Source organism: Apostichopus japonicus, chromosome 10, assembly GCF_037975245.1.
Source record: "Apostichopus japonicus isolate 1M-3 chromosome 10, ASM3797524v1, whole genome shotgun sequence".
Classification (NCBI taxonomy): Eukaryota; Metazoa; Echinodermata; class Holothuroidea; order Aspidochirotida; family Stichopodidae; genus Apostichopus; species Apostichopus japonicus.
The window spans coordinates 15588711-15616631 of record NC_092570.1 but is presented as its reverse complement, the minus strand read 5'-3'; the positions used below and the strand labels follow the sequence as shown (position 1 = coordinate 15616631).

The 27921-nt window shown below is 37.7% G+C and overlaps 2 protein-coding genes across 2 annotated transcripts in view; one reads left to right on the top strand and one right to left on the bottom strand.

The window, feature by feature from the left end:
- Positions 1-16966, bottom strand: part of LOC139974847 (ATP-binding cassette sub-family C member 4-like) — a 50005-nt gene extending 33039 nt beyond the window's left edge. Inside the window, exons 1-5 of the mRNA XM_071982322.1 lie at positions 16796-16966; positions 14609-14868; positions 11616-11726; positions 6248-6368; positions 289-507 (exon numbers count right to left, since the gene is read on the bottom strand). Of these exons, the coding sequence (XP_071838423.1) occupies positions 289-507; positions 6248-6368; positions 11616-11726; positions 14609-14700 (543 nt within the window). The 5' untranslated portion in view covers positions 14701-14868; positions 16796-16966. The remainder of the gene's footprint in view (positions 1-288; positions 508-6247; positions 6369-11615; positions 11727-14608; positions 14869-16795) is intronic.
- A 3010-nt stretch (positions 16967-19976) lies between these two features.
- LOC139974990 (uncharacterized) lies at positions 19977-25931 on the top strand. Its single transcript, XM_071982567.1, has 6 exons — positions 19977-20132; positions 20740-20781; positions 21274-21428; positions 23195-23294; positions 24595-24664; positions 25196-25931. The coding sequence occupies exons 1-6, from the start codon at positions 20073-20075 to the stop codon at positions 25297-25299; spliced, it is 531 nt and encodes a 176-aa protein (XP_071838668.1). The 5' UTR covers positions 19977-20072; the 3' UTR covers positions 25300-25931.
- The last annotated feature ends 1990 nt before the right edge of the window (positions 25932-27921 follow it).

The window sequence follows — 27921 nt, the reverse complement described above, 5'->3', positions numbered from 1 at the left end:
AAGAGTTTAGTTTAGTTTTCATAGTACAGCAACTCACTCTTGAGTTCTGAATGGTGATGTAACAATTAAAAGACACACAAGATTTTGAAGGCATGCTCATTTCAACCCAATGCCCCAAAAAAATAATCATAATTTTAATAAACTGCTCTTATTGTTGGGTAGAATTCAGCATAGAATAACAGAGCGTTAAATCCAAGCAACAAAACATCAGACTTTAGATCACCCATGACGGTAGACATTATTATTTTTTTGGGGGGTGAAAATTGTTATAAAGAAAAACACCTCTACCTTTCTGTACACCAATGCGCTGACAGCGACCCTGGTCCTCATCCCGATACGTGAAGAAATGAAGAATGAGGGATGATGCAGAATAGTGATCCCCACTGCACAAATGGACAGACCCAGTGCGCAAAGGTACGCTTGTTTCGTAGTAATGGTAGAGTCCTCCCGGAAATACTGTACCAAAATGCCCAGTAGAATTGGCTGGCCCACTTTGAAGACACATTCCTGGAAAGAGTAACAATTTTTTTTTTTAACTATGAAAACTAATAATTTCAGCAATCAATAATAATAATAATAAGTGTGAAATTGCTGACAATTCAAAGGAGATTTGGAACTAAAGTATTGAAACATAAATATCTTTATAATAATTACACATCCCCCTTGCCCTCCCCCCCCCCAACCACCCTGCATCGGCCAAGTTCCCTTTCCCTCACAGTAAAATTATACCTAAATGGGAAAAACTTTGGTTTTTGCCATTACTTTAAATACTCTCAGGTTTGGCAATTATGCAAACAAAGTCGCAATATGTGTACCGCAGTGTGGACCGACACTGATAGTTTGACTGGTACAAAACTTCAACAGGACATGGAAATGGACATATAACACTGCCTTAATTTAACGACCATTTCTGGAGATGAAATTCTACTCGATCCAATGCAGTGTTACATGATACGTGTGCGATATACGATCTTTTACGACATCTGATATCTACGGTTGCTAAGGACATATCTACGGTTGCTAAGGACATATCTTGCAAGTCCATAAAGAAGAAGAAAGAAAAGAAGTCAATAACAAAGTCAAAAAAGCCAGAATAGAGTCAGTGCTCTCTGATACTAATTTGCTTGAAATTTAACCTTTTTCATCCCCTCTCCAAAATACCCCCCCCCCCCCCGTTTACTGATCGTAGACCCGTGATGAAACACACTATTGACTAGTGGTCATTTACCGGTCAAACCCCCTTGGGCGCCTCTGCATGACATGGCAGTATATTTGTCTAACCTCTTTTGGTAAAAAGTCAACTCTATAAAGTCATTAAAACTTCTGTTTCTAAGGGTAATCGACCACTTTGTAAGTTAACGTTCGTTTATCCTTGACATCCCCCTTTGTCGACACTTGTGTACTGTACCTGTAGATTCTATGGAGAATGACCGACTTTGTTTGCAGTGATTGAGAAATTCTTCCCACTGGAAATTTATTTCGAGGGGTGTGAAAGACTAATTTGCAATATTTAACTATGATAATTTTGAAACCGTCAAAAGATATTTCGTGCATGGATGGAGAAGAAATATATGACTTACTCTGATAAACTTGAGCAATTTTTCCACCCCTTCCCCATAATTGTTCAAAGGAAATTTGATATTCAATTCATTCAACTTTTCCAATAATAAGGCCAAATTTCATTTTGGTGTTTAAGGCTGCAATTTTGCATTCAAGCGCAAACCTTCAATTTTCTAGTGGCATGATGACATCACAAGACATAAATAAAAAACAAGAGCATCAATGACGCAGTATCTCAATACTGGAAGTTTTAATTTCGATTCCTAATTTCAAATCTTTGCTCTGTGACTGTCTCTACAATTATCAGGGTTGGCCGGTTTTACCAGGCGGTTTTTACCACCTATAAGTGGGAAAAACCTCAAATTATATAGAATTCCTAAAAATTCATGTGGAGGAGCATAGAAACTACAAGAAAATGGCATCTTATGGTACAGTAGGGGGTTGGGATACATCCAAAGAACAGCCATGATCTATAACTTTGTGAGTTTACCGATTAGACTATTATAAATAATTCAAATAAATAATATATTGGATGCTCAAATCAACCAACTTTATTTTCCTATCGAGATGCATAATTCCATAATCTAGAGAATGGACAAGTATCAAACTGTTGGTGCCTCCTAGGGCTATGGTTCGTCATACTATAAATGTCACATTGTCTTGTTACATATATAATGCAACACCATCACAAAAACATGGAAAGTGAGCAAACATATTCACAGTGTAACTTTTACAATTCGCTCGCCAAGTAGATCTCTCAAGTAACAATGAAAACTACATAGAGTGTACTCTGCTAAATTCTTGCAAACTACAGTATGAACTAGGAACATGTTTTTGTGTCTTAAAATATAAGTTACATGAAACTAAAAAATACCTGTATAGTGTTCAACCTGTCAAGCTCTGCATAACAATTTTGCAAAGTGAATATTAGCTGGACCTCCAGAGTAAATAACTGACGTTTAAACACAATTCCCAGAACTCTAATGACAGTGTCCAGTATGAGACTGTTGCCTACTGTATTAATTGAATGTTCAAACTGACTGAGCACATAATAGGCCTGAAGAATTTAGGAGGGGTGAGTGTCCCAGTGTAGACCTATAATGGTTTGGGCAATAGGCAATGCATACTGCTAAAGAGATCGTGACAGGAATAACTATACATGTGCAATATGAAAAATACTCTTTTTTCCACAAAAAGTAGAATTAGGTTGTGATAAAATAGCTCAAAATGAAGCTAAGAAACTCCCATATTCAATAACATATGCCTGTCATGAAACAATATCGTGCCTACTGATGACCCTGCATATTACGGACAAGTAATAATAGTTTTCGAGACGGAGGCGGTTTTTACCGGTATTTACCAGTTTTTCCCGGTTTTTACCTGGTTTTTACCGGGAAAATGCCAACCCTGACAATTATCAATATCAATCATGGTACAACAAATATATAACTTGCATTTAAGCTACTTTGCCACGAATAGTCTCTGCAGGTTACACTTTATCCTGCTAGTGTTGCCTTTAGCGCTCTTTGCCTGTTTGTCGAAAGAACAACGCTGCAAGGTTTAGTAATGTCATAGAATACCTGTTTTTTATGTGGTATACTTCATCTTGGGTCAGTCTCTGTTGGACTTTTTGGTCATATAGTTTGACGTCAATGACAACGGCCAAATTAGAAGAGGCGAACTCGGCCATATTCTTGATGCCCGCCTTGAGAGCTAGGCCTATTGACCTACTGTATGTTACTGTAGACTGTAGTGGTGACTACCATCAAAACTGTGTCCACTTCCAAGTATCAAAACAACCCACGTTTTTCCATCTCAATTTTTCTGACATGAAGATTTCATGGATTTATGACTTGGAAAAAATAATGTAAAAGAAGATTACAAGTTTTTATTTGAAAGTGATGGGTGGCCTTCTCCTCCCCTAAAAGCCACCTCAGTTCCTCTCCATTTTGTTATTTTATTTTAATTCTTTGTACATTTTATGTCAAACACCACAGGTTCAAAAGAAAGCTAAACATACCTCTTATAACCTTATACATTTTATATTCTTATAAATAAAACATAACCTTATACAATTTTTATAGTCTTATAAAAGTTGTGATGCTATGGCCGGCTCCTCTTTTATACGTACCCATCAACAAACTTACGCTGGTCCTTCCTAGGAAAAGTTGTCTGAACACCAGTACAATGCTAATGTGGCTATCACTGAAAGCCTAATAATAGTAATAGGCCTAGGCCTATATATATTTTTTAATTTATGCATTAGGCCTAGGCCTAAGTAGCCTTCAGAAGTACAAAAATGTGTAAATGTAATTATACAAAAATACATGAAGGGCAATCAAACAAACTTATCATGGCCCTTGCTCTGAAAAGCTACCTGAACACCAGTACTATCCTTAAATGGATGTTACAAAAACGAAGGCCTTAATATAGATTAAATGCACTACGTAAAATTCAACAGTACACAATGTGTATATGTAATTAGCATGCAATAAACTACACCTCGCGCACCTAACTACAGTACAGAAAATTGGTCGCGAGGGTAGCCATTTTCGTATATCTAACATGTAGCTGTCATGAGTCATAGCCAATCTGCTACAAACCAGACTTGGAGGCGGGGCTTAATCATCAAAAACGGACCTTTTTACTAAAAGTAGGGGCGGCAGCCCAGTGTTGTTTTAAGAAAGAAAAATCATTTAATTAAACATCAAATAAAGCAAATAAAAGCCATAAAATGTCATTTACAACTAGTAAAATTCTTATTCATACCTACCTGTAAAAACAAATGAAAGTTTAAAATGTTAATAAAATATATAATAAATAGGACCCTATCTTAGACGATACCACTGTTGAAAGACAATTCTATTCTCTTTCATAAAACATTAAACCGCAGATAACAAACCAATCGCTGAGAAGTAATATGTCACATGCCCATAATAAACCATAGACATCGAATAATAATTAACAAATACGCAGGGAAACGTGGGCAAAAGTTCCCTACAAACAAGTTTTGGAGCGTGTGCAAAAATGGTCTGCAACAATCGTTTTCAGTCCGATTTGGACATAAATCGGTGAAAAAGTCATAGAATGAGATAAAATTCTCGAATAAAGAATAGTAACTTTTGTTGGTCTATATGATATATTCTTGCTCTGGAAATTCCAGAGAAAAAGAGCTTCGTATGAAGACGCTGAAAAATTTTTAAGAGAAGAGAGAGTCCCACTTACTGTTACAATATCTCTATACATGTAATGTATTGAGATAAAAATGACAGCCCCCCACCCCTCTCTCCACCCACCACCTCCCTCACCTCCAGACACCACTTTAAAACTGAGATATCACCCAAGTTTAACAGTTTTTTTTTTCCTTTTAAAATTATTCCAGCTAAGATCTCTATCATATGATGTAAGAAGGTGAGGGTGGATGGCATTGTATCTCACTGTAAAATGCCTTATATATTGTACCACCACCTGGCTGTACTACTGTAAGCAAAATTCAACACAAGAATGCTGACCAGTACCAGTACCAGACCAGATTTGTCTGGAGGACAAACCATTGGTCAAGGGAACAAGAATGACCTTTTTCCAATGAACAACAAAGATCAGACCATGATACAGTAGCTGTTAAGTGTAAACATACTGGTTTGACCTGCTGCACGGTAAACCATAAAGTCACTCACTCTGGGATGTTTGTGTTTTTTTTTTATTACAAATTTGTGTGTCTACAGTAGCTTTGCCGATCACTATACTGCGTTTAAAGTCGCCTGTTATAAAAGCATTGCTCTAGTGGCATAATTGCCATTAGAAGCTGCTGCCAGGGTTCACCCATTTCCCAAATATAATAAGAACGACCTATTCCAGTATGATATATTATACAAACAGGATTACAAGCTGTCAATAGTATTAGAACAGACCTTGAACTGTTTTGATAAACAAGGCATACTTCACAGCTACCATTCTAAATGCATGTACACTTGTACAGAATATAGTTAAAGAATTAAGACTAATCATCTAAGAATTAAGAATTAGGACTACTCAAGTGAAATATCCAACCAGGATACAAAGGAAGGCAAACTGTCAATTGGTTTTAAAACAGACCTTCAACTGTTTTGATCTTACGAGGTATACTATATATTAAGAATGACTACTCACATAAAATATACACTATCATTCCCCCCACTCCCGCACACAGGAAGGGGAATACCCTGAAGCTTAGACCTCCCTCCTCCGGGCTTGACAATCTTGAACAAGTATTTCTTTACTGCAGATAAAAATACCGTACCCCAACTTTACGCATTTAGCGATTCGAGAGACTTTTGTCTCATCGTTAAAACTGTTACGAATTTGAGCAATTAATGGAAATTAGGTCAAACTACATTGTGTTAACATAGTCTAACATATATGTTACTCTGTGAGAGAAAGCAAGAAAGAAAAAAAACATGGAAAGAAAAGAAAGAGAAAAAAAACATAACATGCTTTACTGGAAATCAAGATGAATTCATCTGCTTGATAACTTGAAATACGCAGAGTTCCAGGTTTGCATGAGTCAAGGATCAAAAGGCAGGCGAACTGCAGATCCCTCCCAAAGCCCCCCTCCCACAGCCCCCCTCCCACAGCCTTCAGCTTAGACTCACTGCTTGCTTTGCTTTGGCTATGTACACCATCGATGATGATGATGATGAATACTAACCTCAAAGAAAACGATAAATCCGTTGAGTAGAAAAAGAAGTCGACAGTTTCGGATGATTGCATTCAAAAGACTCGCCTTTTGTCCAGTCTTCCTCTCCTTCTCTAGCTCCGCATCCCACTCACTGTTAATAAAGACCAAAACAATTGTTTACATACAGATTTGAAAGCAGGGGCAAACTCTTGATGCTCATCCCTTTTGCCCGCCCGAGAAGACCAATTTTTGGTCACGGTACAACCAAAATCAGCTCTGGAACTGTTTACGGTATATACCTCAAATTAAGAAGATAAATATTGTAACCAAATACCTCCCAAATCACTACAGAGCATCAACGGGTAACAGCCTAAATTACTTTGCAGAAAAGTGAACGTAAAACAACAAAAGTGGTACAGTAGGTATAACAGTATATATATATATATAAATATAAATATATATATACAGTATATATATATATATATTAAAACACCATGCACTAGCCATATCAGGTTTATTAATTGGCCCAAAGATGGTGTTCTGTGCAACAAACCTAACCAATCTCTCCTATGTCCAGTGTATATAACATAATTACGAATAACAAATTTTATTCAGCTCAAAATGTTTAATGACAGATAACTCAATAAATATTAATAATAATTAATATGAAAACTGCATAGAACAGTGTTATTTTCACTGAGCTTTTAGGGCAGTAAGCTGGAAAGGTTGAAGTTAAAATTTGGCAAACACACATTGAGACTTTTACTGAGGCAGTAATTGTATCTTCAACTTATTAAAACAAAACTTTAAGTTGCTAGTAAATGTTTTTAAATTTGAAACGAGTTACATAAAAGTAGGCCAGTAACCTTGTTATGAATGCTATATACCGAGGTGTGAAGAAAATGTCACCAAAACACAGAGTTTGTAAGTACTGGTAGTGCTCAGACAGTACTTACTCAACTGTTGAATGCTATTAAAGGAGTGGCAACACAGAAAAATCAATGGAAAGGAAGGTGTGGCAGAGAATGACAGAAAGATAGGGGGTGCTGGGAGGCGGGGGGGGGGGGGAAGCACACTGTAAACCTAATTGCACTATAATTGCAGATATGAAAAGCCAGACAGGCAAATATTTAAAAATGGCGTAGTAATTAAAACTTTACCAGAAGAATGAAAAAATGTAATCGTCGACATTAAAATACAGTAGGAGTAAGTAATGTAACCCCTACTAACATTCCCAGCCACTTGCACAACATACCTTCTACTGCTTATATACATTTTATAGCATTATTAGAGCACGGTAGGAAAACCAAACTCAATGAATCCATCTTTGGTTTCTACCATAACAACAGCAATGCCATTCCCTTTTCCCCCATCCCTCCCCCCCGGTTTCTACCATAACAACAGCAGTACCATTCCCTTTTCCCCCGTCCCTTCCCCCCACCCCCCAAAACACTGGCTAATTACTGGGCTTAAATTCACCCATAGTTTGGTAACCACTGACATACTGTACAGGTACTAAATTTGTGAATCTATAAATGATCTCCAGTTATCTCTTGAAGTATTTTATCGTTGAACCTACTGTATTAGTACTGTACAGTGCAGGAGTACCCACTCATCTGGTTTATTAATCAGTGCTTACTTGAAACCTTACGAGAATCTTCTGCCAGCACATAATGCACGATATTATACCTGGAGAAGCATTCAACACAATCTGACCTTCTTACTCAAAGTACAGTGACACGGTGAAAAAAATTCACTACTTTACAATAAATACTGGTAAACAACGTTCACTCAACATTTTATGAAATCCCTTTCGATGATCTGACTACAAATGACCCAAAGTTGCTATATTTTTTTGGGGGGGGGGGGATTTACTTCATACCCACTCCAATCAATATAACATGAGGGAAATCTGGAAGGGCAAAGACCTCAACTGGGGTAGGATATAAGGGAGGTTCAAGAAAATGATGTATTGTTGGAAGCTAGGTATATTCCAAGGGAGAGTGCATGTACTGGAGGCAGTATCGGAGTAATGTTGATTTTTCATATTTATCTGTGGCGTTTAGTCTTTGAAGACAAACTTCTCTATGGAGTAGTCTATACAATATATGCTTACAGTGATATGTCATTCAATAGGGTTAAAGAAAGCATCTTTCCAAGTTGCAATTTCAGAAAAAAAACTTTTGATTGGCCAAATGCATTACCATTTTATTCCCCCTCTCTTTATAAATGGCTAGCATACTCTGTTATCATGAAGTACCATTCTGTACAACTGTTGAATGTCAACACATTCATTCTGCATGGTTTCTTATCAGCGTTCAGTTCATCAAAATGTGTCACATTTGCTCCCTCATTCATTACCGACAGGCAGGGCTAATGACATAATTTAATGTGACAATGATGGAACCTGTCAAAATGGGTCATAAAAAGATGGCTGTGGGCCAATAAAATTGGGGGGGGGGGGGATGTCCATAAGAAAGCACACACGTTGTAGAACCAGAAGAAGGGTCAATGACTGTCAGAGACCACTCGCTGAAAGGCATACAGGGTTAACAAAATGTTGCCACTTCATTTTAGCTTCGAAGGCTGAGATTGTGGGGAGACAGGTAAGCAAGGCAACAAAGTACATTTCCACTAGATCTGATGTGTCTGAAACTATGCTTAACTGAACATCCCCTGGAGTTTCTCGTGTGAGGGGTGGTAACTGGTTTGTGACATTGGAGTGCATGAGCATACATGAAGGGGGAGGGGGGATGGGGTTCTAGGGGCAAGGCCGCTCGGAAAATTTTGTTAGAACGTCAATCATGCAAACAATCAGTTAGCTAAAAGGCTGTGTCAAATAGGCAGAAGAACTTCTATTTGTTGCTATATATTTAGTGTTCACAGGCTCACAGCCATATCAGATGATGGCATCATGGGTTAAAATAGTTGGATTGCAATCATTGCGATATTTTTTATTCTTTCTCTGACTACAGTAATGCAGGGATGTGAGTAATATTTCTGCGAGGTGGTCCCTAAAAACACAGAGAAGTGGCCACCTCACAAAAATGAATAGCAAAAGGAAACCCTGAATTTAATGAACTACTTTCTTAAAAAGTGATTTGACTATGGACCAGCATTGGAATATTGATCAATTACAAGTTAAAATGCCGCTTTAAACGGCACATTAAAGTAGGAAATTCTTAAACTGTGTTTGGATTACCAAATGTACTCGATTGTGGAGGTACTCGGAAGATCTACGAGAAAGCTGGAATTTGATGAAGGTGAAATCTTTGTCACATATTTTGATGGAAGACGATAATATAGCCACCTAGAGTAACAGCCTGGTTTTGTGTCTCCCCACGAAGTATAAACTTAAGCAAGTTACAGAATTTGTGACGCTCTATTTAACTTGATTCATTCTAGATCAAAAACTGTCAAACTTGACGCTGCGGGAGTTCCTTGAAGTATCGGACTAAAGATCTGTCAAAATTGAATGAAGACTATTTCTTTCACCCGGCATATTTCATTGTTGTTCGGTAAAAGTTTCAACACACAGCGATTGATATTTAATGACAGCAACTCTGAGAAGGAGCAATGTCAAGAAGAGGCGGTGACACCCCGGACAAACGACCCCTGCTGTTTCTTGGGAGTGATATAAACATGGGTGTAGTGCAAATAAATATAAAGTGGGAGTTAAATAAGTGGTGAGGCACTGTCTTTCAGACAATGTGGTGAACACAAAATAAGAAGAAGAAGAAAAAACAAATATAGTCTCAGTGAAAGCTGTATCCAATCCACAACTAGGGTACAACATTCCAAGCTGATGGCAAATGCAGTTAAATATTACATTAAATGGGAACTAAGAAATTAGAGAGAATTCCACAACATGTGCATTGCTCATCTGTTGTATTGAAACAGCTGTCTTACTGTAGATAAAAACCACGTATTGTAAACCAAGTGCTACCTACTGTACCTACGAAGATTCAAGTTCAGGCAACTTTTAGTTCTTGTGATATCGTGTTTACAAGTCAAGGTGTCACATACACACAGACACATGCAAACACACGCATACCCACACACACACCTACATACACACACATACATACTGTACATACAGTTTGTTTGCTGGACACTGAATGCCTTTAAAATTCTGTCCTCTTCTCCATCACAGACGGTGGAAAATTTATTTGATGAAAATTGGACTAACTGAAGTCTAAACACACAAATGTTTCGATATGACAAAGATCTCACTAAAACAATAACAAGGAATCTGCTGTACATAATCTTGTTTACAAATTACAAAAACAAAACAAAAACTGCAACAACAACAAAAAAAACGAATACAGAGCAAATGTATTTTAGCTTTAGAAATAATAGGTACTCTCACTGGTATCTTCGATGTACAGTACTTGAGTGGCTCATCAAAATTTCAATCGGTCTCCATTTGGTGAAAGAGGGGGAGGTACCCTTCAATCATAAAATGCACCAAAGTACATTACTCTACTTCAGTGAATGGATGACTATTGTGGTCTATTACGACACCTAGACGGTTCCAAAATCATCTGTGCAAACAAGAATGTTTGCCGATAGCACAATCAATCAAATAACACAGGTTACAATACGTCTTCAGAGGAGCTGTGAAATTCAGCAACTACTGAAAATGCTGCCGACTTTGATAACAATTTTATTCAGCACCCAGTGTACTTGCTGCTGACTTTGATAAAAACTTTGTACCGTGTATGATATTTGAAGTACAGAACTTACTATGTGAGGGAAAAATTTTGAAGGCTTTTCTTTCTTGTTTGTCCCTCAGACAACCAGGTCTTTACCCTGATGGGGTTTTTGGGAACAGCATTTCTGGCCCACCAAATAAATATAGCGAAAAAAAATTAACGAGACAAAAATCAACTATTATACGTGTGCACTGTAGGAGGGATGCCGTGAATAGCATATCAGGTTCGGGCCGGTAAAAACTCCTCTTTCGGATGGACCATAGGCCTCCGACTAAGTTTGTTTGATTTCAGTATCTCCAAAGCAACATGGGGCAATGCCAATTTATCACAAAATTGAGGGATTTAGTTACAGTGCAATCTGAATTTGAAAGTAAACAACTAGGTCATTAGCCAGATGAAAACCAAATCTGATTTTTGTGTTTACAACATTTGCCGAAAATTTTACAAATCAGTGGTTCTTCAAATGCATAAATGGCAGGTACACACAAACAGATGGTGCCATCAAGGATAAGAGATTTGGGCTTCCCAAGTATTATCTCATTTCAAAACAATGTGGTAAGAAATTATTCCCAGCCCCCCTTCCCCCCCCCCCACTGAAAACTGTCCCATCCTAAACCATAGTACCAATTTTGCTACAGATAGAACTTTTATACATGTCAGTAAATATGTGATAATTAACTCACTGTATTAACTTATTTGCAAGCAGTTGTGATGAATCTTGAGGAACCGTCTGGTAAAGGTTGTGTCTCTCCAAGGTATTCTTATAACCGTACTTGAAGAGCGGAAACAGCCAGCTGTTACAAAAACGGAACGAAAACAGATCGAATTAAGGAAGAAAACAACGATGGACATGTTCGAAAGTCGTAAAGGAAAAAAAAGTACAAGGCGATGATGCATTGTGGGAGAAATCAGTCTGTTGCGCCAAGCTTGGGACAGAGTGACACAAGTATGTGGAGACAGGTAAGTTATGGCATGTCAAATGTCAGACTGAATAAACAGTAAACGATTCAGACAAGACCTTTCTATGTGTTGACTTGATAAGTCACAATCAAATTTCTTGCTCTAATACCGTCATATCAAGATCAAACTAAGTTTGTGGAATCTTTTATCTCTTTTTTGGAATGTATGTAAAATTATAACATTTGTGTGTTCCAAAGTGGGCACTTCAAAGTTGAAGATATGCTATATTTCAGTTCAATATAACTGACATTGAAGAATTATGTTAGCACAGTAAATGCACATATAATTCCCTTTCTGCGCAATTGAATGAAGAGAAAGCGAAAAAATTTCAAGATTAAAGTTCTCCCCATCCTTATCTGGATTAAAAATCTGCCTAAATTCAGCCTAAAGTTAGTGATTATAACATGGCCGAATTTTTACTTTCAAAATCTAGCAATGTCTAGACTTGTTCCCATAGGCTAAGTACTGTACTGTGGATGGAAATTGTCTATATAGTCTGTTTGAAAGTCACATATATATAGGCATTCATCATCCAAGAAATGTGCAGGGGAGAGTTGGGGGGGAGAGGGGGAGGGAGGGGTTTGGCTGCAAACATTACAGTGCTGTAGTTTTTGTTATCACTTTGCAGAACAGCTCATCCGAATTTGAGTTAAGTTTACCATTGGCCAATGCAAAACTTATGAACCAAAGAAGGAAAGTAGCACTACCAAATTTTTAATAAAAAAACACACAAAAAGGAGAAAAATAAAAAGAACAAGAAGTACAGTAGGCTTGGTAGACTATTTCTTTCACTATCAGCTACAGCATTATGAGTTTGCATTAATTTATTAATGAGATATGTAGCAAAGTAATGTAGACTCAATATCTGAAACTGTTGTATCCCTGTAGAGCCAGTAAGTCAATTTTAATATATCTATACCAAAAACTAACATACCAGTACATTATCCTTTTTTTAATACCCTGCTATATAGCAAATTAAATAAAACAAATTTACAGACTCAATATCTAAAACTGTGGTAGCCCTGTAGAGTCAGTCAGTTAATTAATTAATTTTATAACTATAGATACAAAAAGTGACATACGTACCAGTACATTAATTTTGTTTGTTTATAGCCCTGCGGTATTATGATATCTGTAGACTTTATGACACTTTCAAATCATATGTGGGCATGCAGAACTCCATTTGAATTTCTGCCAATCATATAGGGTTTTACACCTTCAAAGTGTCCCTTACAGCTGGTGACATTTTCAAACTGAACTACAGGAGGGCCACGTGGTGGAGGGGTAGGGAGAGCGGAGTGGAGGGGTAGGGGGTTTGAAACCGACATTTGCTCTTTTACAACATTTCAATTTTGGGTTGTATTTGCACTCTATGTTCTGGTTTGGTAGTTTTATCAATGTGGAGTGTAGATAGATGTATCTCTAAGACTTGATGCAAGCAGAAGAGCATGTCATCTTCACTGCACTGGCATACCCTTTTTGTTTACTGAATTGACTCTCTATATATACAGTATATATGGAATGGGGTGTAGGCTGGTATAGGATAAGATTGCCCATACTCTAACAGGGCTTTGACACAAGCATCAAAGAGGACATGGCAAAAAATATACCATTGGTAGGTTCCAACTGTGAAGGGCATCAGGGCAAATAGGAAGGGCATGACCGCAAAACTGAATCTGAGGAAGGGCACCGACAGCATTTTTGGTCAGCCGCAATTCTTACATCATCTTAGTGGATCGGATATATGCCAAAAACTTTCAAAGCTCACGTAGTTGATATGCAGTGTACAGCGCAGCCTAAAGCAACTTTTACCTTGAAAGTCCTGTACGCACATATTAGTAATAATCACCCCCCCCCCCTTTCCTTACGTGGTATGTGCCGTATGACATGATACATCACTACTTTTTGAATTAATTGTTGACATATATCGTTTCCAAAGAAGAGGTTACATTTTCTATTAAGGGGTTCTCGTATTAACATCCCCCCCCCCCCCAGCATATAGCTGAGTACCGGAACCTAAATAGACTAAAGCAAGTCAAGTTTCACGCAATGGGATTTTATGGTGTGATTTCCCTTGCATACAGTTAACTCTATGGAGAACTCCCATCGACTTAATGTGTGGAAGTAAAACGAACATCAAATAGCAATGTCCTTGTAAAGGAAGCATAAAGAACAATCTCAACAATATTTATGTTTGCACTGTATGTATATAGATTTACGCCAAAACTCTTGAGAAGCTGAAAAAAGTGGCAAAATCAAGCTACTGCATTGTGAAGGATGAATCAAACAAAATCTCCCCTAGAGAGTTTTGGGTTACTCTATAGTGTAACTTAAGTGTACTACTCGCAATGTACAGGGAACCGACAGCAAATCATATATAGGGCATGGCGGCAAACTTTCTCCGTCGGCGAGGCATTTTTTTTCGGGGCCACCTCTGCAAACAGCAATGGCACGTTGGCTTTCTGCCATAGTTCTTGTGAAGCCCTGCTCTAGTTTGTTACAGAGCCCCCTGTTTAAATTTTTCAATTTGCTTTACGGCATATATATAACAAACTTGGGATTATGTTTCTGCGTGCCATATTTTGCCCGAGCTTTACCCGAGCCACTGAATCGACCAGAGGCTTAGAGCTGTGGCCCCCCTGATAGCACATATATACCAGGTGAGGGGTATGCAGAAGCTATATATGTGAATAGAATACAAGAGTAAATTATTTACCAGAAAAACACTTTGGAGAAGATGTTTGTTGAGTTGATTGGGTTCGGTTGACTATCCAGAGTGATGTCTTCCGTTTCCTTTTCTTCTCCCATTGTTAATCCACTTGTCCGTTATCGGGCTTTTAAAGTTCAGACTGCAGGAGATGCGACTCCAACCTCCAGTTATATTAATTCTTGTACAACACCTTGCGATTAGTTGAGGCAAGGGAAGTTGGGTGGTAAGAGGGGAGGGGGGGGGGAGGGATGGGGAATAACCTTGTCCTGTATGAAAAGGAGAAAACTGTATTTGTTTTACAGTAATCCATACTCTTGGAAGCACTGAACATTTATTACATATGATCTAACTTCATATAAGTGTTGCTAGCAAAGTTTTGAAACCCAAAAAATGATATATACATATACTTTTGGAACATGAAGTACTTTAAATCTAACCGTCCAAACATTGAGAAGAGATGGTTGCATAATTTGTTGAAGTCGTTAACTGCACCGTGTTCAGGTAGGCAATTAAATGTCTCAGCGACACAAAATAATGTTGGTATGAAAAATGCTTGTTGGAACTTGAGCACGAGTTACCATAAGCAGTTTGTTACCAAGCTAATGCACAGCTTAGAAATTACTCATACCACCATATTGTATTTGAGTAATGGGAATATTTTTTTTCTTCTACTGGCACAAGTTATTATACTTAGTACAGTACTAGCCTAGGTAGTACTAGTAGTACAGTTAAGGCTTCATAATTGACGCACCCCGTAATTGACGCACCTTCAATTATTACTAGCAAAGATACAGCAGGCCACCTAAACTTTTTGCAGTCAAGCAGAATTACATATTTCATGAGTTTGAATCCATTTCAGCTATTTGCTAACCAAATTGTGGTATTTTTTAAGCTTTTAACACCCTCCCCCCAGTTTTGCACGTTTTTTGGGCATTTGGAAATCTTACACCATAAAAATAACCAACATAACCTCAATATGATAACACTACTCTCTGGGACCTGACCTGTCTGAGCTTAGAGGCTCGGAGCATAGCAAACAGCATATAAAGTCAATGGATGTATACTAATGCCTACACTACAGTTAGCTTATTGACAAATGTGTCAATTTAGGGGTATGAAAGAACTTGACATGGCAGACATTTTGTGGTCAAATTCTGCTCAATTGTACGGTGCATAAGCACAGAACCTTGAATATTTTGAGATCATAACATTTCGGAGGAACTACACATATGAAAATCACGTAAGTTGAGTGATTTGGATTTTTCCTTGATAGACATCGTTGATCAAATCCTTAAGTGCGTCAATTATGAGCCCACCATGCTACAGCAATGAAGAAGTACTAGTACTTACGTAAGTTAGAGTCTAAATACTAGAGTAGGAACACATGCATGAAGATAGATGTAGCAATCTTTACACAATGTACAGAACAAAACTTCAATTATCAATTTGGTAAATTACAAAATTAAATACCAACTCCAAGTAAGATTTCGCTTAAAGCTTCATATCTATTGGGAACATGTAAGTAGTTAGTACTGGTAGTATAGTCAGTATTGCGAAGTTCGGCATACTGCGAGGTTCGGACACCCTAAGAAATACACGATTTCACCATGAATATCTACAGGAAGAGTCAAATTTCACCAAAAAGTACGAAGCTACAGTTATTTTCTCTCCAAAATGACCCGCGTGCAAGAAATTACTTACATATTTGTCAATAAAATGACGAATATCTATGAAGTCTGTTATAATTACTGAAAGAGCAACTGCGCCACCAATTTTATCACCAGCGCCACACTGTGGGTTGCGTGTCCGAACTTCGCAATACTCTAGCAAAGAAATACCAGTTCCACAATCACGAAGAATCTTCTTGGAAAACAACGTGAAAACAGTTTGCAGGAAAGAAAGTTTGGCCGTGTATCGTACTATAACAAAATTCTCCCACCTTATGAAGTATATTTTCAAATGATTTATACCAGAAGATTTAGTTTTGGGGTGTTTTAAGTCTTAAGTGTCCGAACTTCGAAGTCACCATGCTACTACTAGTAGTAGTAGGAGGCCTACTGTAGCTTAGGCTATGTACTGTCTAAATTGTCTAAATTGTTCAAGCTAAATATGAAATTATACTAGCATTATTACTCGTAAACCTAAAACAATACTGGTCCGTGATTCATGGCAGCATAAATTAGGTTAACAAACCAGTCGACAGTTGAGTTAATCAATCTTTTCTTTTTCAGATCCCAGCACTTTCGCAAAGTTTCTCGGAGGTTACCTAGACTAAGACACAATGGATTCGGGATCACCTGCACTTTTTTCCTTTTGCTCCTGATGAGGGATGCCTGCATATGAACGCGAGTACAGTACATCATATCCTTAGCTTAGCATGTATGTCCACTAATTTGAGCGAAGAAGTAATGGTGAATGAATTATGCTACGGTACCCTGTAACTATCTTTCAGGTTGAAGATCTCGAACAAAATCTATTGTTTAGCTACATAGCATTAGTCAATGAACTAAACGTGTATGGTACTACGGGCACCCGTCACATTGATGATTGCTCAATCGTATGTAACTTGGTAGAGAACAATTTGCTGACAGGAGGCAGAATGTTAGTCTTGATATTTCATAGTACAAGAAAGCAAAAAAAAAAAAAAAACATTTTAGAAATGCTAACGTTCTTTTTACTCCATTAGAACAACATAGCAACATGGATGCCATTCAAAAGCAAGTTTAGACGTCAAATTGTGCATTCTGAGCCATAATTAGGTTAAAAAAAACGGGTGTGCTAATAACTAAATACATTTAAATGTTGATTCAGATTGAAAACATGGGCGGGAGGGGAGGGTTACGCCTCCACATCTTCATCCACGTCTCTTTACGCTCCGGATAGAATTATTCTCAGTGCACCAGTATGAGTTTGCAGTCATTTTGAGTCCGAAAATCTCGGTAATAAAAATGTGTATTAGCTGCTGTCTTTGTAAAAGTATTTTTTAAAGACACTACCTCTAGTTATATATGTTGATTCAATATTTTGGCATGCGAATTGGACATCTCCATAAACATTCAGGCCATTGCCCACGCCTAGCTGGCACAAATAACTTGGAACAAGTGAACTTCTGAGCTGGGAGGGGTGTTGGGAAGTTGGTGCGAGACCGGGGTGTCGGGGGGGGGGGGGGAATTGGGGGAAGGACGAAGACAACTACCCTGATAACTCTTCTTTTGACAAAGATCCCAAATATATTATGTCACATGCTCTTACGAGACCGGTCACTATACCTTCTACATAATATATCGTGAATGACGGTTCGGTTAATTGCGTTCGCCATGACGAATAACCGCAAAATTCACGCACTGATGGTCAAATCTCGACATCCATATCTGTTCGGTATCCCATTGGCAAGTTCGAATATTAATTTTCTTACAACGAAATGCCTTTTTTTTAAAATTACTATTACTATTATAAGACAACAATTTTATTTATTTACCATTTCCCACGTAACTCCCCGGCGGTCATTCCGACATCACTGTAGGCAAACTATTATTCATTGGTCATGTATAGCCACAAGAAGTTTGTATTTTACGGAAGATTGTTGTTTACAGATGAATTATAGTGGTTCAAAGAACATGGTTGTCCTATATTATTCGCGCCGCGTGTACCCATTTTTCTGTGTTTACCGCCGAGTAGTTTTATTTTCGTATGACGTCACGGCATCATGAGTGAGGAATGAATTGTGATTGGGTAGGCTGGTATCGAACCACACTTTGAGTTGTTCACTATGTGATGTTTTTAAGATAGTAAACAGATGAGCGATTATTATGATAACGATGGATTTATTCTGTTACTCTTTGTTGTCAACCAATCTATATCTTGTATATGATGCATGACATTTATTTACTTCATAATACAGAGGGCAGTGTTTATTAAATACTTTTAGATTGATGTATACTAGTCAAAACATTACATTCACGTCCACCTGAGAGGTTAGCCATTGTCGGAAATTAGCCCTAAAGTGCGCTCTACTGTGTTGAGTGTTTTTGGAGAGCACTATGATAAACTTAAAATTTAAACGGTCTGAATGTTTTATGATAACCCAGGTCAATAGCTACAATATGGTGGGTAGAACATGTCAGTTGACTCAACTATGCTCTATCGGCCTTGGAAAGTGACGAGTTTAGTGTGTAAGGCAATGGGAGCAATTAATTGGGGTGCGGTACCTATACTAATTGTTTATGGTGGCATATGTTCTCCTGCTGCTTTTTGGCACTTTTCCTGAGATAGAAGAACAGTCGGGCGGATGGATATAGACTCTATTATGAGCGTGCCACCCGATGTGAAAGCCCAGTTAGACAGTATTTATTCACGAATAGCGCCACCTATTATTAACTTTTTAACAGCACTGCATATATTCAGTGGCGTAGGAGCGTACTTTTGAGTGTTGCGGGGGTGGCTGAAGACTGATAGCCGGCCTGGGGGAGGGGTCTAAGGGGAGGGGCTGCCTTTTTGCATTTCCAGGTGGCCTCAAATGCAATTTGGTGCAATAGAGCACACTTCAACACCCACTCCATATTGTAAATAATTTTGCATTTTCACCTGGCCTTAGACGCAATTTGGTGCTCCAAATGAGATTTTTTTCTCATTTGGAAATGAAAAAGGGGTTTTCTGACATGCGAAGCGGGGGCGGAATGATACTTCCGCCCCCATGTTTTTCACTGGGGGGTGGCGCCCCCAGCCCCCCGGTTCCTACGTCCTTGATAGGACGTAGGATATATATATAGCCTAGTGGTTAGGGTGTTCGCGTACAGAGCGGAAGGCCCGTGGTTCGAATCCCGGTGGAGGCTGAAAGTTTTTTCACTGTTCTTGATTTTCCAACTCATTACGATTTTCATTTTTATATATATATATATATATATATATATATATATATATATATATATATATATATATATATATATATATATATATATATATATATATATATAGGCCAATTGTTTAATAAAGCTTTTTTTTTTTCAATTCGTGACTTAAACGAAAGTAACATTTCTTAGAGCGAGAGCAACTTGTATATAACTTGAATGACGGCTTTTAATAACTGCGGTAGTATAACAGCATGCATGTGCCACTAGCGAGACAAATGAAAACAGGACCAACAAGGGTATCACTTATACTACTGTAGCTTTTGATTTCCGCCACGTCTATTTGCTTGGTTAATTCTCCTTTAGTTAATCAGTAAGTTTGTGGTGTCTTCGAAACTGATGTCCACACACACCCTACAGTGCAACTTCACAATTTTTGACCTTTTGACATGTTCAATCGATTAACCATGCACATACAGGAAGCCGAAACGAAATTTGATAGTCTATACGGTAGCCATCAATATGTTTGTAGCATGCGAACCTTCCAGTCAGATTCAACTAGAGGCATTACCGAGATGATATATATATATATATATATATATATATATATAGAATAGTTATTCATGAAATTTGTACAATCACCAATTTACCAATGGTTGCTGTTGCCGTGTTACGGTATTGAGGTAAGTGCTTGTGTATTTCATACGCATATATCGGTTTTACTGGAATAACTTATTTAATCCTATTCAAACCGAATGAGCTTTCAATTAGGTTTCGTAAGGACCTCATTCAAAATGGAGAAGAATGGAACGAATTGGAGAGGAACGTGAAGAAGTTTAATGTTTTTGTCTGTATTCTCGGTATAACCATTTTAGTTAACATTGGCTTGATCATTGAATTATCACATTCTGTATACAACACAGACACACACGCACACACACCCACACGCACTCGCGTAAAAATGCTCAGCTGTAGTACAAACTTAATCCCTTGTGCTGTTAGAACATTCATAGCATATTTCTTATATACGGTATGCAATGAGAATAACTGCGAGTGTTTGAAACGCCCAGAAAACAGTTATAGCGAGTTCTTTATTGCAATATATATATATATATATATATATATATATATATATATATATATATATATATATATATATATATATATATATATATATATATATACAGGGGTCGTTCCTGTCATTTGATGCCAAAAAAATCAACGCAAAGTGAAGCTACAATCAATACACCACGTGAAAGTTGTGTAAACTTCCTTTGTCCTTACATTTAGGAAGCCGAAATGAACTGCTTGTTTGGCTCGAAGAAACGGAGGGTAAGTATGGGGCAGAATTCAATATAAAGATGACGAATAAATTGGTGTGAGAGGGGAGCGAAGTGGTGGGTGGGGGAGGGGAGGGGGTGCAGGTTAAACACCTTTACAGTTTACATATAAGTGCAATCATTGGAATGAAGGAACTAAGATGTACTATTCCAAGTTTAGTCATTCATAATTAATGATTTCAGGTAGCCTTTATAACAAAACTACATTATGACTTTTTGAAGAAAACATAATCTTTGGTTGACTTAATCTGCTGTTTTTAGCACTGAGCTGAATGGCGATTCGTTTTGTGTCCATTTTGTTATTATCTGGCATCATACACCTACTGATGGTTTGAGGCTTCGACATCATTCCGATATTGTAATTACATCAGGAGTATCGTCCGGCCAAATCTTGACCCCCAAAACGAGGTATACCTTGTTCATATACTCAATATTTGGGGAGATATTTTTATCACGACGTCATGGCATTTATGTTTCCGCTCAGAACAATAGATCGGAATTGTTCATGGCACACCCAGAACTAAGCGATCCCTTCATAGAGCTGTCAGCCTACTTAGTGCAGAGGAATACCAAAAGTGGGGAGCGTTTCTTTATCGAAGATGTCAAAGAAGGTGGACTTGCCTTCAGTAGTGGCATCGAGTAAGTTTCTTTATTTCCATTAAATCCATAACTTTAAGTGACAAACGAATTTGAAGCAGTATCGGTTGCAAGGTAGTTGGTCCACCATCATAAAAGAGCATCTATTCTGTAATTTAAAGGCGATCTCGCTCATAGACTTTGGTTTGAGGGCGCTGGCATTACCGAGGTTTACTGGGACACCGATTAATCACGTGACCTCGGTGGCAAATTTAGATCAGTGAAGAGCACAGGCAATCGTATGCGTAACAAACCCATGCACACATAACGTTATAACACAGCATGTCAGTTTACTGTACTGTTTACCGCATAGGATGTTCGTCCTCGACAGTTTACTGTTTGTGTGCCTTTTGAGTAAAGAATACTGTAACATTTGGCCAAAAAAAGGATTGTTTCACAGAAGTGTTCGAAAACTAATTTTTTTGAAATAAAATGCAAGGAATCACTGGTTAATGTTGTATATCCCTTGTTTAAATGAGATTACTTTAGTAAAGTCTTTTATAGATAAGGTTAAGTACATATACAAAAACACAAGGTAGATTTCAAGTTCTTACCCCCGCCCCCCTCCCCCTACCAAAACTCATTCCATCCTACTACTGTACTTATATATTAGAAACAAATATAAATACCGGATGAGATATATCCAGTCTACATTGTAAGGGTTGGAACTTGGAATGCTAGGCTAAAAAATATCAGAGTTTATTTATGCATGCCTAAAGGAACAGCATATAATTGCATACTGTTTGTTCACCAAAACCTCTCCTTAGTGTTTACTTGCATTTCTTCCATCAAACTATATCTGTATAGAGATACAAACATTCGGCTTACAGATTTTACAATCTTTGCCTGCCTTTCTTATCCAGTGCGCTCAGTAGTACGAGGGAGGAAGGGAAGGGAGGAAGGGAGGAAGGGACGGAGGGAGGAGTGTTACCAGTTACCGAACACGAATAATGTGACCCTCTTTCAATTGTTGATGCCCCCCCCCCCCTCCACTCAAAACTCAGAATTTTGGCTATATATACAGACTTGACTAAAATTTCCATATAACGTCATTATATGCTGGAGTAAAATAGTTTATACTGTGTTGATAAAACAATAAAGAACGATGACTTGTGGTCTTCTTGGCGTTCCAAAGTGAGTAAACACATATGGCGCGGAACCGTTGGTTGCACTTCTCAGCCGTATAACTAAGATCGTGTGTTCTATCTGTTCCCTTTCTAAGGGGCATGTCTGACTATGGTGCACATAGCCACAGTCTCGATGCAAGGGGACTGGGGGGTGAGAACGGATCAGTACTTTTGTTTTCTTGCCCAGGCTCTTTCCTAGGTAACTTTTCTTAAACATTGCATTTGATCGCAAACGAGAACAGGGCGGCAAGTTGATATGATGATAGTACAAACGAACATCATGATTATAGTATGTACTTGATGATGATACACAAGTACTGCGGGAACCGGTTCATTCCCCTGGCTGGGTTAATTAACTCAAAGGTTAGGAACGAACCACTCATCTAGAAGATAAATGTCGACACAAACAAACAAGGTAGTACTATTATTTCTGGATACAAGAATGATCAATTTGAAAGAAGCTGCAAAGGAGGACATGGGGTTTAAAATTCTTAAGATATTTTTAGTCGTCGACGTTTTTTATTATAATAACATTTGAAATAAATGTGGCAACTATTTCAAGAAAACTAAACAACATACATATTATTATAATTGATTTGACGTAACTTGACTGTCTATAATCATCCATGTTTACTTATTTAGAGATTCTGATCGTTTGGTTGCTATACACAAGCCCGATGTCAAAAACCTGTCGTTCGACGAAATCCTGGAAGCCATCAAATGTACCTCGGTCATAGTGTTGGTAAGAACATTTTGTTTTACTACCAGACACGTGAAAGAATCTTCATTGTCTTAATCGTGTGTAAAGGACCTGTATGAGTGAGTGGTGTGCGTGCGTGCGCGTGTGCGTGCGTTTGTTTTTCTATCTGACCGAGGACTTGAACAAAAGAATTCCAGGTCCTCGGTTGTGATTTCTAAAGAATCACCACGTCCTCGGAAGAATTCTATTGTATCGGGTATTGTTAAGGTTAGGGTGCGTGGATCTGAACAATGGAAAATACAATGGGGCCCTCGGTTGGAATGTAATACAAACATGTGTGTGTGTGTGTGTGATTATCTCTGCTTTGGCTGACAGATTTAAGTGCGCGATGGGTTATTTTATTGCCGGTTGTATCATTGGTCTACCTTCGTTAAGAACCACTCATTTGGTGCTGGTCACAGACCCGTGGAGGTCACCAAGGTCAAATTCTAGTTTACACGATGGTTTCCACACAGTTTTCGGTGAGCTCAAAGGTTATAGCCTATCCTGTCATCAGAGGTCACAGTTTCAATTTCTTGCAAAACGTGTACATTGATTTGCAAATATGGTACATGTTAAAGGATTTAGTCCCACATGTTAACATATCGTTGTCCAGACATTTTTTCATTTTGTATTAAATCACGCTGAGAAAAGCATTAATGTTGATAGCTAATCGAGTATTACAGTGGTGAAACGCTACAAATATCAACATAATCAACTCAGAGAACCGATTTAAGCACGGCAAGCAGTTATTGACTAAATTTGCAATGGCGATGTCGTATGTGTGTACGTACGATGTATTTGTGTGATGGTTTGGACTTTAAACACTATGACTCAAAAAGTACAGTGTTTCAACTAGGGATTGCTTTATTCTAAATTATACAAATGTTATAAATATGATAACTTTAGTAGCAATACCCTCAATAAACTTCATCTTGGGTATGCGAGATACAACCTTAAGAGAAATATTGTTTTTCGTAGAAGTTAAAGCCCAGCTGAGGCAAAAAGTCTAACAACACGGTTAACATGAGAACTCTAAATGTAAACTGGATGAAATACATATGTAGTATATGCAGCTCCATCTCCAGTGAGGACAAGGTAATCACTTTGAGCGGAGTTCAAGGGTCATTTGAGGTCACCTTTATTCAAAGGTGTATTCTCTGTATATGTATTTAATTGGTGTAACGCAATATACCTTCTCATAGTTTCATGTAACAAAACTATTCAGAAAAATATGAAATCTATGTTGCAGGCGTTGATGAATTACAAATTGCCCAATCTGGTTTTCTCTTCTTCTTGACAGACTGTAGAGCGATCTGTGAAGGATAAGAATGTTCCCATTGTCATAGCTCTTGATATCGGAATAAATTCAGGTTAGTTTAATATTTGCATGAAAACAATAAGGACCCACCTGTTACAATCAACAAAGGGCAGCTACGTCAGGATAGACAAGCTGAAGATAGGAATGGAGGGGGGGGGGCGCTGTAACAAATAGCGATATCACGGTGTTACTGGTTATGGATATGCTGTTTACCGTTCTTTCTTAAAGGCAACCGGAATATAGCTACTTATATATAGTCATAATTGTTATCGTTCGCAAATTCGTTTCGGATCTGCTGTTTCCAAAAAATCATCAGTATAGTATATATCTCTCCCTATACATATATAAATATAAATATATATATATATATATATATATATATATATATTTATTTATATATATATATATATATATATATTGTATATATATATATATATATATATATATATATATTTATATATATAAATATATATAAAAAAATATATATAGCTATATTTATGCTAAAGTATATAGCTAAAGTTTATTAATAATTTCAATGATCAGGGTGATTCCATATTGATGTGTGTCATTTTCTCTTGTATAGGTGGACATCCTTACTTGAAATTTGACGGTTTCTATTGGAATGCTAGATTTGACGATGTTCAGGAGTTCATCCCAATTAATTGCTGCCGTTATCATCCCAATTAAATGTTGTTGTCATGATAACAATGATGTTTCAATCAAAGCATTGGATTATAAACATTTAAGTTAAATGACTACGCTTGGGAAAAACCCGCCACCCCCCCCCGCGCTTTTATATTTTATTCCTTACCAAAGGCGAAAGAAATCATGCGATATGTTATGGAGTGCTCATGTGGGTGCATGCTGGTCAGATTGTATGTACTCACCTTTACATTAATTGTGTGTTTATGCATGATGTGATGCCCTGGCTCGAAAAAAAAAAGACTAAAGTTTCCATATGGGACTCTTCAAATGCAGCAACGTAGCCAGGAATTTGAAGGGGGGGGGGGGGAGTAGCACATTTTACGATTTATAAGGGGAGGGGTCTTGGGGGATGTTACCTCCCCCTTTGAGAAATTTTTAAACAATTGAAGGTCCTTACATGCGATCTGGTGCAATGTTTGGGCAGTTTCATCATTATCATATGATATCATATTATCAACAGATTTTGTTTCCTGTTTGAATTCTTTTACATGTTCTTTTACATATTATATCAGAAAGACAAACATAGTGCTCTTTTACAATTTTTCCAGTAGGATGATTCTTGTTTATTGTTTAATGTCTGGGGTCTGGACTTAAAATACATTTGACGAACTTAACTGATGGACAATATAAACTTTCATATTTTGTAAGACAGCCAGATGTGCAGTGGCCTAAACACAAATATTTTTATCGCAGTGTTTTAGCAGTGTAATAATTATTTATAGGAAGCGCGTATCACGTATGATTGCTAGCTTTGCTTCATAAATTGTTGTATAAGGACGAATCATAGAAAGGATGAGAACGAACGTTGTCGACGTCGTTGTGCATACGGTTTGTGACACTCCATCGAGTGCGGTTAGGTAGGCAATATGTATTTTATTACGCAGTGTCCAACTGTAGGCTTGTAATAGGCTATAGGCTAAATTTAGCTAATTGCATCTGCCAAACTAAGTAAGTAGCTGAATCAGTAGGCTTGATTGTTACTACGATTATTATCGAGTTAACGGAGCTGATGAGTATTCAAGATCAAAAGAGCACTGACAAAATACCATGCTAAAAAAACAAAAGTTTTTAACATTTTTCGGCACTGAAAGGGGGGGGACAGTTGCTCCCCTTCTCCCACATGGCTACGTCCCTGTACAAATTTACCTTTCAAGAATCTCATACCAAATACGTGGACCCCTTCAAAGACTTTTCGGGTGCTTTCTATATTGGGAAAGGTGAACGTTCATTGAACTCCCACAATAAATCTTGAATTAACCTATTGTTATGTAGATCCACGGTAGAAAGAAAAGGAGACTTATTGTTCTATAAGATGGTCAAAGTCTGAAATCATGTTAAGCACGATAAACTCAAAAAAAGAAAGCTTTGATTGATATCCACTTTAGTGAGCGCAAGAATCTATTGTTATATGCATTTAGTCCTCGCACATAAGATTATTCCAAAAGTCAAGCTTTGATAAATCCTATGCTTGGTATGTTAGTGAGTATCACAACTCCATTTGGTAAGAATATCTCGTATCTAAAAGTTCTCAACCATTGTTGTTTTTATTCGATGATATTCGTAACCTATACAGTCACGCAGGCGGATGAGTGTGTGTATAATCCTATTGCTTGTGAGGTCAAATCACATTTGAGGTCACCAGATGTTAAACTCTGAAAATCCTTTTACATGATATCTAACTATGGGAATCGTGGATACTTCTCATACTTGTTGTGTGGATTCATACCATTGAGTACAAGACCCCTATTGTTGTTGGTGGAGGTGTGTATTGCCACGTACAGTAGACTGACCTGTGTTTATCATGTCATAGTGTTATTGTATCAAAGTGGTGGTTCGGGCCATTTCTATTGTAACAGCTAGTTCTGGTTACTAACAAGCAAATGTATACTGCATTGAAGTCATCGAAACCTCAATGCATTTTGCATTCTTTTTGGTTTCGATGATAATCGTAACCTATGCAGTCACACAGTGCTCGCCTGAACTGTATCACGCTTCTTGATCGGTATACTAGTGCAAGGCATGGAACTAGGAACTCTCTCAACGACAACCTACCCCGTGTTTGCCTCCCTCTCTCCCCCGCTACCCCGCTACCCCCCCCCCCCACCGTCCCGTATACACCTGTATTATATGCCTCACTAGCAATTACTGTGGTGGTTTGAACATCTAATCATCTCCTACAACTTACTGACTCTCAGCTTGCTGAAGTCAAGACTAGTGCACTTCAGCCAACTGAGCGTCAGATCTAATTCCACTCAGATTCAATTTTACCGATTATATGTTTACAAGCACCCACGGAATCGATGTTTGATAAAGAATGAATAATGAATCATTTTCATCTAAATTTAGTACAGAATGCTGGTGCTCCTTTACAAGTAACTAAGAAACTATATATGTACATTATGAAGAAGTATATTAACAACTGACACTAGTTCAGAATATCCTGTCTAAAAAATCCTTAGTTTGAGGAATATATATCAATTGATAGTAAAATTCATATCATCACATAAAACTAATTTTGGCGCCCTTTAGTGGCTTTCTCGTCGTCCTTGGACTGATTCCAAAGTTGCATTCTATATTTAAAGACAATATTAATATAATCAATAA

Excerpts from the sequence above, each read along its gene's own strand:
- LOC139974990 (XM_071982567.1), top strand. The coding sequence starts at position 20,073 with ATGAAATTTGTACAATCACCAATTTACCAATGGTTGCTGTTGCCGTGT. Across the intron at positions 20,782-21,273 it reads TTGGCTCGAAGAAACGGAGG|AACAATAGATCGGAATTGTT; the intron begins GTAAGTATGGGG and ends GTTTCCGCTCAG. Across the intron at positions 21,429-23,194 it reads GCCTTCAGTAGTGGCATCGA|AGATTCTGATCGTTTGGTTG; the intron begins GTAAGTTTCTTT and ends TTACTTATTTAG.